This window comes from Oncorhynchus kisutch, linkage group LG29, assembly GCF_002021735.2.
Source record: "Oncorhynchus kisutch isolate 150728-3 linkage group LG29, Okis_V2, whole genome shotgun sequence".
In the NCBI taxonomy this organism is placed as follows: Eukaryota; Metazoa; Chordata; class Actinopteri; order Salmoniformes; family Salmonidae; genus Oncorhynchus; species Oncorhynchus kisutch.
This window is the reverse complement of record NC_034202.2, coordinates 32,285,637-32,301,228: the sequence shown is the minus strand read 5'-3', so window position 1 is coordinate 32,301,228 and position 15,592 is coordinate 32,285,637. Positions and strand designations below refer to the sequence as shown.

Sequence of the window (15,592 nt, the reverse complement as noted above, 5' to 3'; positions counted from 1 at the left end):
AGATGGTCTCCACAGAGGAGCTCTGTCAGAATGACCATTGGGTTCTTGGTCATCTCCCTGACCAAGGCCCTTCACCCCTGATTGCTCAGTTTAGCCGGGTGGCCAGCTCTAGGAAAAGTCTTGGTGGTTCAAACTTCTTCCATTTAAGAATGATGGAGGCCACTGTGTTCTTGGGGACCTTCAATGATGCAGAAATGTTTTGGCACCCTTCCCCAGATCTGTGCCTCGACACAATCCTGTCTCAGAGCTCAAAGGACAATTCCTACGACCTCATGGCTTGGTTTTTTCCCTGACATGCACTGTCAACTGTGGGTCCTTATTTATATAGATAGGTGTGTGCCTTTCCAAATCATGTACAATCAATTGAATTTACCTCAGGTGGACTCCAATCAAGTTGTAGAAACATCTCAAGGATGATCAATGGAAACAGGATGCACCGGAGCTCAATTTCGAGTCCCATAGCAAAGGGTCTGAATACCTCTGTAACTAAGGTATCAGGTTATTTTCTAATTTGCAACAATTTCTAAAAACTGTTTTCGCTTTGTCATTATGGGGTATTGTATGTAGATTGATGAGGAAAAATAATAATTTAATCTTTAGAATAAGGCTGTAACATAACAAAATGTGAAAAAAGTCAAGGGGTCTTAATACTTTCCGAATGCTATGTACCTACAGTATAGGTAGGGGTAAAGTAACTAGGCAACAGGATAGATAATAAACAGCATATGTGATGAATCAAAATAGTTAGTGCAAAAAGGGTAAATGCAAATAGCCCAGGTAGCTATTTGGTTAACTATTACCAGTCTTATGGCTTGGGGGTAGAAGCTGTTCAGGGTCCTGTTGGTTCCAGCCTGTGGGTGGATCAGTACTGCTTGGTCGTGTGGTAGCAGAGAGAACAGTCTATATAACTTGAGTGGCTGGAGTCTGACCATTTTTAGAGCCTTCCTCTGTGCCTGGTTTGAGGTCCTGGATGGCAGGGAGCTCTGTCCCAGTGATATACTGGGCCATACGGACTACCCTCTGTAGCGCCTTGTGGTCAGATGCCTAGCAGTTGCCATACCAAGCGATAATGCAGCCAGTCAAGCTGCTCTCAGTGGTGCAGCTGTAGACTTTTTGATGATCCAAGGGCCCGTGTCAAATCTTTTCAGCCTCCTGAGGGGGAAGGGGCATTGTCGTACCTTCTTCACGACTGTGTTGGTGTGTTTGGGCCATGTTATTTCCTTAGTGATATGGACACATAGGAACTTGAATCTCTCGACCACTACAGCCCCATTGATGGATGGGGGCGTTCTCGGCCCTCCATTTCCTGTAGTTCACGATCAGCTTCTTTGCCTTGGTGACATTGAGGGAGAGGTTGTTGTCTTGGCACCACACTACCAGGTCACTGACCTCCTCCCTATAGGCTGTTTCATCGTCATCATTGACCAGGCCTACCACCACTGTGTCGTCAGCAAACTTAATGATTGTGTTGAAGTCGTGCGTGGCCAAGCAGTCATAGGTGAACAGGGAGTACAGGAGGGGACTAAGCACACAACATTGAGGGGCCCCTGTGTTAAGGGTCAGCGTGGAGGATTTGTTGTTCCCTACCCTCATCACCAGGGGGCGGCCCATCAGGAAGCCCAGGATCCAGTTGCAGAGGGAGTTGTTCAGTGCCAGGGTCCTGAGCTTAGTGATGAGCTTGGAGGGTGCTATGGTGTTAAACGCTGAGCTGTAGTCAATGAACAGCATTCTCACATAGATGTTCTCTTGTCCAGGTTGGAAAGGGAAGTGTGGAGTGCAATAGAGGTTGCGTCATCTGTGGATATTTCTTGTGCATGTTAACCTGTTTAAAGGTCTTACTCACATCGGCTACGGAGAGGCAGCTTTAGCTCAGTGAGGATGTTGCCTGTAATCCATTGCTTCTGGTTGGAATATGTACATGGTCACTGTTGGGACGATGTCTTCAATGCACTTATTAATGAAGCTGGTGACTGATGTGGTAAACTCCTCAATGTTATCTGATGAATCCCAGAACATATTCCAGTCTGTGCTAGTGAAACAGTCCTGTAGTATAGTATCCGCTTCATCAGACCACTTCCGTATTGAGTGCATCACAGGTACTTCCTGTTTCAGTTTTTGCTTGTAAGAAGGAATCAGGCGGATAGAGCTATGATCAGATTTGCCAAAGGGAGGGCAAGGTAGTATGCATTTCTGTGTGTGGAGTAAAGGTGATCAAGAATGTTGTTCCCTCTAGTTGCATAGTTGACATGCTAGTAAAATGGATTTCAGTTTCCCTGCATTAAAATCACCGGCCACAACAAGTGCCGCCTCGGGGTGTGCATTTTCTTGTTTGCTGATGGCCCTATACAGCTCATTGAGTGCGGTCTTAGTGCCAGCATAGACAGGTATGAAAAATATAGATGAAAACTCGTTAGAGCGTTAGAGATCGTGCACCAGTTGTTGTTAGAAAACTTATTCGGGATCTGTGTCCCTTTCACGGGACGGTTGAGCTAATGTAGGCTAATGTGATTAGCATGAGATTGTAAGTAACAAGAAAGCTTAAATTCAAGAAAGCTTAAATTCTTGTTAATCTAACTGCACTGTCCAATTTACAGTAGCTATTACAGTGAAATAATACCATGCTATTGTTTGAGGAGAGTGCACAATTTTGAACATGAAAAGTTATTAATAAACAAAATCAGGCACATTTGGGCAGTCTTGATACAAAATTTTGAACATAAATGCAATGGTTCATTGGATCAGTCTATAATTTTCCATCTAGTGGCCAAAATCTAAATTGCACCTGGGCTGGAATAATACATGATGGCCTTTCTCTTGCATTTCAAAGATGATGGTACTACAAAAAAAAGAAGAAAAAAGAACGGTTGTTTTTTTCTTTGTATTATCTTTTACCAGATCTATTGTGTTATATTCTACTACATTCCTTTCACATTTCCACAAACTTCAAAGTGTTTCCTTTCAAATTGTACCAAGAATATGCATATCCTTGCTACAGGCAGTTAGATTTGGGTGTCATTTTAGGCAATTAAAAAAAAGGGGCTAATCCTTAAGAGTTTTTAACAAAGAGACACACCCCTCCCCCCTCATCTTACTCAAGGCTGCTGACCGGTCTTGACAATACATTGAAAAACCCAGCGAGATATGTATGATCAATGTCCTTGTTCATCTACGACTCTGTGAAACAGAATATTACAGTTCTTCAGGTCCCGTTGATAGGATAGTTTCGAACGAGCACAAAACATTAGCCATGATTTAAGATGAGAATAGTGATTACCACTATGTGCTCTTTTAGCAACGACAGCAAACACGTGGTGAACATGAGGTATAGTACAATGACGGCAGCATGTAAAAAATGCAACAACACTCCTCTGATAGCTATTTGGGCATTGATTCAACAAACATGTCATAACGTCTGTTTTTAATGACATCTGAACTTCAACCAAAGCATGTGCAGGCCATTTTTTAAAGGATTTCATAACCTGTAAAAACAAAGCTGTTCATACAATCTGAGTATGGGTTGAAGCAGATTTTGAGTAGAGGCCTACTAACAAGGCTGTAGAGGGAACAGTTCTGGTCCGGATAAGGGCAGACTAACTATTGTCTTTTCCGCTTCCTCCTTTCCATACAGCCCAGATGTTGGGGAATGTTTGTTTCACCAACCTGTGTTCATGCGGTAGCCTGAGCTTTAGTCCTTTCAGGATCTGTTCTTTTAGTTCCTTTCCCACCAGGTCCTTGGATTGGTAAACCGAAAAAAGACATGTGTACTTTCAGCTCTCCTGTGTTCAGACTGTGTTCATCTCCCCTCCCAATGCTTGCCTTGCTGTCATGCATAATGCATAAGAGCTTAAGCAAGAAAAAAAAGTACTTTCAATTGTTGGGAAAGGGCTCGTAAGTAAGCGTTTCACGATAAAGTCTACATCTGTTGTATTCAGCGCATGTGACAAACACAATTTGATTTGAAAGTCATGCAAACACAAGCCTACACATTTTTGCTAACTAGAGAAAGTATGAGTGATTATGAAACCATTTCAATCAAAACAGTTAACTAGGTTTCTGGAAAATCAAAACACATTTTATAAATCCATTTACACTCAAGAAAACAATGTTTTTCAGTGTGATGATAAAAAAGCTAATTGCATAACTCACACAAGCTTTCTCAGAGCACACAAATAACATTATGTATGATCATACTCTAAACTCGCTTACCAGTTTGATTGAATAGGATCCTGAGTGTTCAAAACCCAGTCAAAGACCCATTCATATCATCATCAACCTTTCATGAAGTCATGAAAAACAAGAGAGTTAGACAACTTACTGAACTATCTCCTTTTTTAACTCCATTATACAAAATGGATCCCGTTTTCTTTTCTAATCATGTCAAAGTTTTTAAATGTTGATATTCGGTTGATCAGTACTATGCCAAAGGTAATTTGTTTGGGAGAGCTGAATCCTTCCACAGCAGTGTGACCTCCTTGTCTTTTCTCTAGGAGCTTTAACGGTCGCTGGGTAACATGCCATTGTTAGGTTAATAAAGTGGGGACCTAAAAGCAGGGGGGGCTCAAGCTCTTTTTAAAATTGCCTCAATATATTGTAGCTAGTTGTCAAGGTATCCAAGACACTTGATTAATTGAGGTTGTTAATGGCCATTGACAGACAGAATGAAGATTGAAAAGGGACAGTTTAGATTAGAGTTTATATCATGCCTACAAGCTCTTAGAACACCATGTAAATGCCATTGACCCTCCTATTCGCATCAGAATTATGAAGCAGAGAATGAAGAGTCTTCATTTGCTTACTCAAAATAGAAATCATCCAATGTATGACCACCGCACTTAAATCAGTCCCCCACATACTGGTACAGTTAAATAAACTATCAACTGAGAACGCGCAAATATTATACAGACCCCTAATACTAACTATGATCAAACAAACTCAGTTCCTGCTCTTCTCAGTCTTCTCCATGGGGCGGCAGGGTAGCCTAGTGGTTAGAGCGTTGGACTAGTAACCGGAAGGTTGCATCAAACCCCCAAGCTGACGAGGTACAAATCTTTCGTTCTGCCCCTGAACAGGCAGTTAACCCACTGTTCCCAGGCTGTCATTGAAAATAAGAAATTTGTTCTTAACTGACTTGCCTAGTTAAATAAAGGTAAAAAAATTAAATATTAATAAAAACCTGCACATCATGGAAACAGGATGCACCTGGGCTCAATTGAGTGTCATAGCAAAGGGTCTGAATACTTATGCAAATAAGGTATGTTTTTATTTTGAATAAATGTGTAAGAATGTATAATGTGTAGATTGACGAGGAAAATGTTTAATTTAATCCTTTTTAGAATAAGGCTGTAACATTACAAAATGTGGAAAAAGGAAGGGGCCTGAATACTTTCTGAATGCACTGTATGTTTGATATTGTTCCATATATTCCATTCCAGCCACTACAATGAGCAGGTCCTCCTATAGCTCCTGCCACCATCCTCCTCTGCACATTGACCTGGTACTGTTACTCACTGTATATACAGTGGGGAGAACAAGTATTTGATACACTGCCGATTTTGCAGGTTTTCCTACTTACAACGCATGTGGAGGTCTGTAATTTGATCATATGTGCACTTCAACTGTGATTGTATGATTTTTAAGTAATTAATTTGCATTTTATTGCATGATATAAGTATTTGATCACCTACCAACCAGTAAGAATCCCGTCTCTCACAGACCTGTTAGTTTTTCTTTAAGAAGCCCTCCTGTTCTCCACTCATTACCTGTATTAACTGCACCTGTTTGAACTCGTTACCTGTATAAAAGACACCTGTCCACACACTCAATCAAACAGACTCCAACCTCTCCACAATGGCCAAGACCAGAGATGGTGTAAGGACATCAGGGATAAAATTGCTACAGGACAATAGGCAAGCAGCTTGGTGAGAAGGCAACAACTGTTGGTGCAATTATTAGAAAATGGAAGAAGTTCAAGATGACGGTCAATCACCCTCGGTCTGGGGCTCCATGCAAGATCTCACCTCGTGGGGCATCAATGATCATGAGGAAGGTGAGGGATCAGCCCGGAACTACACGGCAGGCCCTGGTCAATGACCTGAAGAGAGCTGGGACCACAGTCTCAAAGAAAACCATTAGTAACACACTACGCCATCATGGATTAAAATCCTGCAGTGCATGCAAGGTCCCCCTGCTCAAGCCAGCGCATGTCCAGGCCCGTCTGAAGTTTGCCAATGACCATCTGGATGATCCAGAGGAGGAATGGGAGAAGGTCATGTGGTCTGATGAGACAAAAATAGAGCTTTTTGGTCTAAACTCCACTCGCCGTGTTTGGAGGAAGAAGAAGGATGAGTACAACCCCAAGACACCATCCCAACCGTGAAGCATGGGGGTGGAAACATCATTCTTTGGGGATGCTTTTCTGCAAAGGGGACAGGACGACCGCACCATAGTGAGGGGAGGATGGATGGGGCCATGTATCACGAGATCTTGGCCAACAACCTCCTTCCCTCAGTAAGAGCATTGAAGATGGGTCGTGGCTGGGTCTTCCAGCATGACAACGACCCGAAACACACAGCCAGGGCAACTAAGGAGTGGCTCCGTAAGAAGCATCTCAAGGTCCTGGAGTGGCCTAGCCAGTCTCCAGACCTGAACCCAAATAGAAAATCTTTGGAGGGAGCTTGAAAGTCCCAGTGATAGTCCCGAAACCTGAAGGATCTGGAGAAGGTCTGTATGGAGGAGTGGGCCAAAATTTCTGCTGCAGTGTGTGCAAACCTGGTCAAGAACTACAGGAAACATATCATCTCTGTGATTGCAAACAAAGGTTTCTGTACCAAATATTAAGTTCTGGTTTTCTGATGTATCAAATACTTATGTCATGCAATAAAATGCAAATTAATTCCTTAAAAATCATACAATGTGATTTTCTGGATTTTTGTTTTAGATTCCGTCTCTCACAGTTGAAGTGTACCTATGATAAATTACAGACCTCTACATGCTTTGTAAGTAGGAAGACCTGAAAAATCGGCAGTGTATCAAATACTTGTTCTCCCCACTGTAGCTCCATTCTTGTTTATTTTATTCCTCGTGTTACTATTGTATTTGAATTGCTTTTAAACTCTGCATTGTTGCAAAGGGCTCATCAGCAAGCGTTTCAAGATAAAGTTTACACCAGTTGTATTTGGCGCATGTGACAAATTTGACCTGATTAATAATGAAAGACCTGTAAGGTAACTTGGGCCTCTGACATGCATTGAACTGAGTGCCTCAGACGCCACTTTAAGAGTACACAGAGCAGGGCAAGTACAGCCAAGTATTTTTTTAAATCAAGAACAAGAAGTGTGTTTGTTTCAGGCCAGCCAACGTGAGACAGGATATATCGAAAATCCCTTTCCTCCCTCAGCTCTCTGCGTCAGCATGCTGTCTGTGTACTTGAGGATATGACTGTATTTTCCCAATTCTGCACCTTGAAAGTACATGGACAACATTGCTTTTACCAGTGCTCAATCAGGAAGGATTCTGTATGCAGGAATGGTCTAAGATCCCGCTCAGTGTGTTCTCCAACTCAGAAATCATTTAAGAAAAAGGCTCAGTGGCGTTACCCTCGCAAGGTGAGGTATTGAAAACCGGGTTGTTAATTATTTTGACCGCTACCTTTCTGACAAATATAATTAATACTTGTTAAACAAAATCTCCTTCGGACCCCACAGTAAAGTATATAGCACAGAATGCACACATCAAAAAGTACTAGTGTTTCAGTGATGAAAGTTCATCCTCACCTGGACACCCTGCATCTCTACAGGCCTTGGAGGGGTGTCGCCAAAGACCATCTGTCCAAGGTTAGATGTGTTCGCCACTGATCTCAGGACTTAACCTTCAGAAACATACACAATACCTTAATACTTTAGTGATAAACACAGTTCTTGTTTTTCTCTAAGCCATGTTTTATTATTCCTAATATTAGATGTAGATACACAAGTCAACAAACATTATTTTTGATCTGTAATGAAAATGCTCCACAGCACACTGACATCTTGTGGAAGGGTCTGGTATTACAGACACGTACCTGAAAATGGACAGCAGTTATAGTTGTAGTAACAAATATGTTGCAGTAGTAAGAGTAACAGTAGCAATAATAATAATGAATCATAGTAGTGGTATTCACAACTCGCAATTAGTTAAGTCACAGAAGAAGGAAATGACATTATAAAAAAAAGGGAAATGGCAGTGGGTGGAAAGGTTTATCAAATGCTGCAAAACAGATCAGACCACTGGATGAGAAAATACAAGAACCCTGTGAGACAGCACATCTCCTGTCTAACTCTAGAAAATGGAAGCTCAAATTTGCCATCAGTCCTCTGGTTAATGTATACTGCGTTTCTTTTTCTCTTCAAATAAGAGACCAAGAAACCTTTTTTAGGTGTTCCACTAACTTTTTAAACCAAAATGCTCAAAACCCTCTTAGGCTCTCTCTCACCATCAATAATACAGGCTATCCTTTTACGCTCAACACTCACCAGTAGCACACAGACTGCACAACATCAACCCAAATCACAATCGGCTCCACATCTTTCTGCTTGACTGGAAGGCCAGGGTCATTCCACCTTGGTATATCTGTGTGTGGATATGTGTGAGTGTGTGAGAGTGTAAGAGAGAGGAGAAAGCAAGAGAGAGGTAGTGTGTCTCCAAGTATGTCCATCACATGACCAAATTTGTCCAACCCATCTAAAAAGCCTTTAACATGAATAAGAATTCATAGTAGAATGGAACCTGCTCATGTCTGTGTATAACTTGCCTAGGACTTGAACTGGGTCACTGTGGGAGCAGTTCAGCCAGTAGAGGGCAACACAAGCTACTTTTAGAAGTGCTATGGCCGATCTGGCACCAACTGCCCGATAGTAGTTTTTCACAGTGAATGCCACAGAGCGAGGCTCACTCAGCTCTACTCTTGAGCATCGCAGACTTTGGTTCGAACTGTGACTAGGGAGCAGAGGGTCAGCTCAGTACATTAGGCTGAGATCAAGAGCTTAGGCTCACAGCTGGGATACAAACCAAGGCAGACCAAGTAGTCTACAGCCTCTTGTATGGCTTTACTGCTGCTTATTTACCCCGAATCATATGAACTGAAATGGCAATAGTCTTGGCTGTTGAAAAGCTGCACATTTCTGACATTTATTCACTGTGGTTCTTTCCCTCTCTGGTTTAGGGTGAGCCATCTCAGTCAAACAATAACCTAACTGGGCTTTGGTATGCCACACCCTTGCCCCAGATAAGCCTACCACCGAGTAACAGATACCATTGGCTACAAGAAATTTGGATTTTTCTGTGTTTTGAGCAGTTTCTTGTACAGAAACCTTCCCCTCATCTCAGACACTAAAATAAATCACTCACTGTGCCAGGACCCGACGTCGCTGTCAATGTCATCTTAACTTTACTATTATTTGATATAATTTAATCATTTTCTTTTTGCCCAATGTGAATTCTTTCCAAACTGCTGGGGAGGGGTACTAATGATACACCTGGGCATTCTGGTGTAATACACCACCTTCCACAGCATGGGCTTCATGGTATCATGGGCTTCATGGTATCATGGGCTTCATGGTATCATGCCATGCTGTGCATCGCTTACGGGTGAATCTCATGTACCAATAACATCAAAGTAGAAGATAATTGGCGACAACAACGAGACACATACAAGTACAATCCTACATGAAGTCATGCCACATATGGAGGAGCTCAAAGCCCCCCAGAAAAACAATTTAAGACTATTCTCTCGGTCACTATCAAGTAAGGAAAGCTCTCCATGGTTACGCCTCTTCCAATCCAACACAGCTATGCTAGCATTTCACTTCCTTCAACCACTGATGGGGGTGAGCCTGTCCGTATACGCTCAATGGAACCTGGGTACAGAATCCATATACATACACAAAGTCAATGCCAAGGGGCACATATTAAACATTCTTCTGAGATTTGTTTTGTGATCGATAAAGCCTCCTTTGTGATTAAGCACTATTCAAATAGAAGGAATCTCAACCCTCAGCGTCCAACCCTACCCCATCTGAAATGAACCCTCCACCCTCCTCTTCCTACTAGCCAACCTCCGCAACTCTATGTCACATTGATGTGCTTCTGCTTACAATCCTCACTAGTGTTTGGCAATGGCAGTGGTAACCAACAGTGTTAACCTGCCCAGCAATCCCATTACAAAACAACAGAAGGATCAGGAGGAAGTATGTGAAGTCTGAAAATCATCTAGGAGGAATGTTTCATTAATTAGCATTGTCATCTACATATTCAAACCAAAAAAACAAACAAGAATCCTTAAAGAAAGCCATATTACCATAACTCCCACTCTCACCCTTACTAGAAAACAAACTCTCTCTGGTTTGAATAGAAACAACAAAATTCAAAATCAGAAATAATCCCTCAGAAGAACAAAATCAAATACAGGCAAGATCCAAGTTAAAATAAAACCACTTTAAATATATATAATTTCCCACTGGTGAAAATCACTTACTGCACACTGCTAAAAGTTACTGAGCTTCATTTTTTTTAAAACACCTCAATAACGGTCTTTCCTCAACAAAATAAACAAGACCAACATGGTCCCGTAGATCAAACTCTTGTTTTGCTCTGCAACATGACTCAAGAAATCTACTGACATACTTTTAAAATTATTTATTTAAATCCCCCCCTCAAAACCTGCAACAGCAAAAAGATAAATAATAATAACACCAAAACCAAAAAAAGAAAAGATATGGGGCTTCCCAAGGAGCACGATAGAGAAAAGGAGAGACTGGAAGAGGGGACCTGGGGACAGCACTCTTTACAACAGTTTCTCTGTTATTGGTAAAACAGCATTAAAGTATTTTGCTTGTCTAAAGATTGGTTGAGCCGGGACTAATTTAAACCAACAAATGATCCAGTGTGGGTGAATGAAAGAGAATTGACTTTGAGGGTCCTCTTAGCCACTCGGTTCTAATGCTAACCACCCCCTGCCCTCCCCTCTCCCAACAAACCCCTTGGTTTCCCCCGATGATGAGGCCAAAGAGAGTTCTTATTAGTGACTCTGATCAACAAACCCTGCGTATCGGCTGAAAATGCAACTAAAGCTATGGACAAGGGCTTACATTGGTAGGATGAAGCTAAATGTGAGAGATGGAGAAGGAAAGAGAGATGTAAAAGAGAAAGAGATGACAAATGAAAATAGAGAGGAGAGAGCGAGAAAGAGCAAGCTCTGTGTGAGCCAGAAATTAGACAAACCCCTCAGGACCCCGGCCGACAGCGATGCGTTTATGCGACAAGAGTGCTTTCATTTCTGCCTGTTTCAGTTTGTTGGAATTTTGAGGAATATAATTTTCCTTGATGTTGTTGTTTTACAAATGTTTTATTTCTTCTTTCCAAAGAAGCTGAACCTCTTCTCACGGTCCCTCTCCTTGCCCTCCTTGTTGCGCATGGTGACTCCGGCAGCGTCTGCTGAGCTGGGGGAGATGGGGGGCATAGTCATGGCTCGGTTCAGGGCCCTGGGGCCTCTGGGGGAGTGGTCTCCTGACCCACCTGCTGGGATGGAGCTATGAATGGAGTGGATCCACGAGGCCATCTCCGTCTGGGACAGACAACACAGGGTTAGTCCTCAGTAGACCACATACATCAGAGGAGCATCAGAATCTTGTTTGGTTTGAAATGTGACACTCACCTCATCTTTAGCTTGGAACAGGAACTCCTTACCGTCCCCTAGCCTGCAGACACACAATGTAGAACAGAAAACTTGGGTCAGTATAGATGCATATCACACTCCCTTGCTTTTAAGTTAAGTTTACAAGACTATTCTCTATTCAAACTGTCCAGTTCCCCCTCTCTCTCCTCTCACCGTAACTTGAAGACGTGTTTCCTCTTCTTGTAGTCGTGTGCCACCTCACACACAGCCTCTCCCAGGCTGATGGGGACTTCTCCGTGGTAGGGGATCCCGCTGGAGGCGCTCTTCTGGTCCTTGTAGAAGCCAAGGCTGCCCTTACGCAGGACACAGTACACATTCTGCCAGGACCTATGGGAAGAGAGAGAGAAGCTGTTGGCGGAAGGCATGCAGGCATGCGCCTGAAAAGGTTAGGGACATCACCAAAGAGTTCATGGCGACACACCACATACAAAATGTAATTTTCTGAAACAAAAGCATGTACATTTCATAAATTCTATTTAAATTTAACTTAATCTTAAATTGATATTGCATTTGCTTAAATTAATCCTATCCTTCAACAGAAGTCTATATGAACTAGGGCTCTCCATTTACCCTTCAGGGAACTCTCACTCTCCCTCCAAGACGGCCCTCCATGCCCCCTGCCCCATTCCCCTCCTGATGTCTTACCTGCTAGCTGCCTTCTTGGCGTGGGACTCCATCTCCTGCTTGCGGTAGAGCATGCCCTCCATGGCATCTGTGCCAGAGTCAGCTCTCTTGCTGGGTAGCGTGGCAGACGGGTCCAGGCGTGAAGACGCCAGCCCGCTGTCTCTCCCCGGACCATTCACAGAGTCGGAGTCAGAACCCTGTTGTCCAAGATGGAAGACACACGGCAGTCAGAACAAAACCATTCCAAACTATAAGCCTGTAAGTCCAGTCATTGACTGTCGGTCTGAAGTTGACAAAATTATCAATGCTTTAGGGACACCAGCAAAATGGCCATATTCATATGGTAGCTTTGAACATGGTGTAGAAAACATACAGGACTACAAAGACTGACACAGAAACACACCAACAGACACATGGAGAACAGAACAGCTACAAGCCCACAGATGGAGGGTCAACCTTCATCTGGACGTCATATCCTGCCTTACACGGCAACTGAGAAAAATTTTGAAATATATGTTTACATTTTTACAATCCAGACTTGGAACATGACAAAGGCAGCACAACGTGTTCCAATGGTGTTGCTATGATATGCTTAAAGGGGGTGTGGCATTGTTATCTTCGTTTCCTGGCACACAACATCAAATTCATTTTGAAAGGAAATCAACATTTCCTCTCGTCAAAAAACCTTTTCCTACTAACACCGCTTTCAAAACCACCCACCCAAGCTAGGCCCACACCACCCAAGGACCTGTTATGTAGGAGACAGCTATGGTTTCCAATTTAGGACAACACTCACATCGTACTAACAGTAGTTTGGTGCTGAAACTACTACAGCAACTAACTGCTCTTACAAACACTCATGTCCTGGTCCTTTTGAAGATGAGCACAAACGGAACAGCACCCAGAAAGGCTTGAGAGCCCAAGATTCCTTCATTGAGACATAATGACATCATTATTGTAATCTGTGTAAGGCATGGAAGCCTGAACATCAATGGGACTGTGTGCTTTTTCTCAATCAAATAAAGCAAAATGGTACAGCAGTGACAGACTGATGGCGCCCTCTATTAGGCCATGCTGAGGTACTGCAGTAGACCAGGAGCTGAGTGAGGGCAGTGATGGGGGGGGGATGAGGAAGCTTGGCTAGGGCTAGGATAGGTACTCACACGCGGCGGATGCTTTGGCTTAGACACAGGTTTAGAGACAGGTTCACATTTCTCTTTCTTTCCCACTGACACTGATGATACTGATAAAGACTGCAGGTAAAGATGCAACAAGACATTGTTAAGACGTCCTTGTGCTTGAAAATAGCATGCTACACTATGCTAACGTGTTTGAAAGAGACCCTGACACACACACAAATAGATATTACAATTTGACGCACACTTATATCATAAATAGACAAACAGTGACTCACGTCTAACGTACAAGTACCAGTCAAAAATTTGGACACAGCTACTCATTCAAAGGTTTTGCTTGATTTTTACAACTTTCTACATTGTAGAATAACATCAAAACTATGAAATAACACATATGGAGTCATGTAGTAACCAAAAAATGTGTTAAACAAATCAAAATATATTTTATATTTGCGATTCTTCAAAGTAGCCACCCTTTCCCTTGACGACAGCTTTGCTCACTCTTGGCATTCTCTCAACCAGCTTCACCTGGATTGCTTTTCCAACAGTCTTGAAGGAGTTCCCACATATGCTGAACACTTGTTGTCTGCTTTTCCTTACACAGCCTGAAGGTGCGTTGGGTCATTGTTCTGTTGAAAAACAAATGATAATCCCACTAAGCGCAAACCAAACGGGATGGTGTATCGCTGCAGAATGCTGTGGTAGCCATGCTGGTTAAGTTGTGCCTTGAATTATAAATAAAATTGGCGACAGTGTCACCAGCAAAGCACCCCTACACATCACACCTCCTCCTCCATGCTTCATGGATGGGAACCACACCGGCGGAGATCATCCGTTTGCCTACTCTGCGTCTCCGAGACACTGCGGTTCGAACCAAAAGTCTAATTTGGACTCATCAGACCAAAAGGACAGATTTCCAGGGGTCTAATGTCCATTGCTCGTGTTTCTTGGCATAAGCAATTCTCTTCTTCTTACTGGTGTCCATAATTATTGGTGTCCTTAAGTAGTGGTTTCTTTGCAGAAATTCGACCACGAAGGCCTGATTCACACAGTCTCCTTTGAACAGTTGATGTTGAGATGTGTCTTTTACTTGAACTCTGTGATGCATTTATTTGGGCTGCAATTTCTGAGGCTGGTAACTCTGGGTCTCTGGTAACTCTGGGTCTCTTATCCTCTGCAGCAGAGGTAACTCTGGGTCCTCCTTTTATGTGGCGGTCCTCATAAGAGCCAGTTTCACCATAGCGCTTGATGGTGTTGTGTTCACCTTGGGGTCATGAGAGGGGCTCTACCAATTGTTTGATGCATTATAATAACTGATTATGCTTATGTGGTATTAATAGAAGGGAAAGGGTTATAAGACCCCTCCCTCTTTACATGTATAGGGTCCTAGACTACAGATTAACTATATATATATATATATATATATATATATATATATATATATATATATATATATATATATATATATATATATATATATATATATATATATATATATATATATATATGCATTATAAGGTTTAATATTGCTCCACAGTTATTTTCTAGTCTCTGCCTCTTATAAAGAAACGGTCTGAGAGATGTGTGAGTTATGGCAGTCAAAACAGGGTGTCTGTGAGAATGAACCCTGCAGGGGAGTGTAAGAGATAAGAGACTAGTCAGACATTCCACTATATATCAACTTGGGGAGTGGACATTCACTGCTGAGCCTTTAGATAAAACTGAAACTCTTGTTTGTATAGCTGTGTAGGCATGGGCTTGGTCTCATGAGTCGAAGGTAATGACGTAGGCAGTGACATCACTAAGGCTGGACTTCGGGCTTAATAAAATAACTTGGACCCTTTACTATTTTGCAGAACTTACTGGGAAACATGCATGCTATGTTCCTGTTGTAAACTTCTGTCTGCAATTGCATTAATACGTGAATAATTGATTTACTTAAAGATATTGTCTGAATGCTAATTTCCCCAATAAGCAAATGATTGACAAGGAACAAGGAACGAACCCCAACAATGGTTTTTGTAACAGCACTTGATACTTTCAATGTTCTTGACATTTTCCAGATTGACTGACCTTCATGTCTTAAAGTAATGATGGACTGTAATTTGTCTTTGCTTAATTG

At 42.3% G+C, this 15,592-nt stretch overlaps 1 protein-coding gene across 6 annotated transcripts in view; it reads right to left on the bottom strand.

Annotated features, from left to right (window-relative positions):
- Positions 1-7,916: 7,916 nt before the first annotated feature.
- LOC109874410 (spectrin beta chain, non-erythrocytic 1-like) overlaps positions 7,917-15,592 on the bottom strand; it is a 106,734-nt gene continuing 99,058 nt past the window's right edge. For 3 of the 6 annotated variants that reach the window (XM_031808783.1, XM_031808782.1, XM_031808785.1), the window contains 4 exons: positions 12,356-12,531; positions 11,864-12,058; positions 11,690-11,732; positions 7,917-11,599 (listed from right to left, as the gene is read on the bottom strand). In XM_031808783.1, coding sequence (XP_031664643.1) covers positions 11,381-11,599; positions 11,690-11,732; positions 11,864-12,058; positions 12,356-12,531 — 633 coding nt within the window. In that variant the 3' untranslated portion in view covers positions 7,917-11,380. The remainder of the gene's footprint in view (positions 11,600-11,689; positions 11,733-11,863; positions 12,059-12,355; positions 12,532-15,592) is intronic. The other 3 variants (XM_031808784.1, XM_020466295.2, XM_031808786.1) reach the window with 1 other exon arrangement.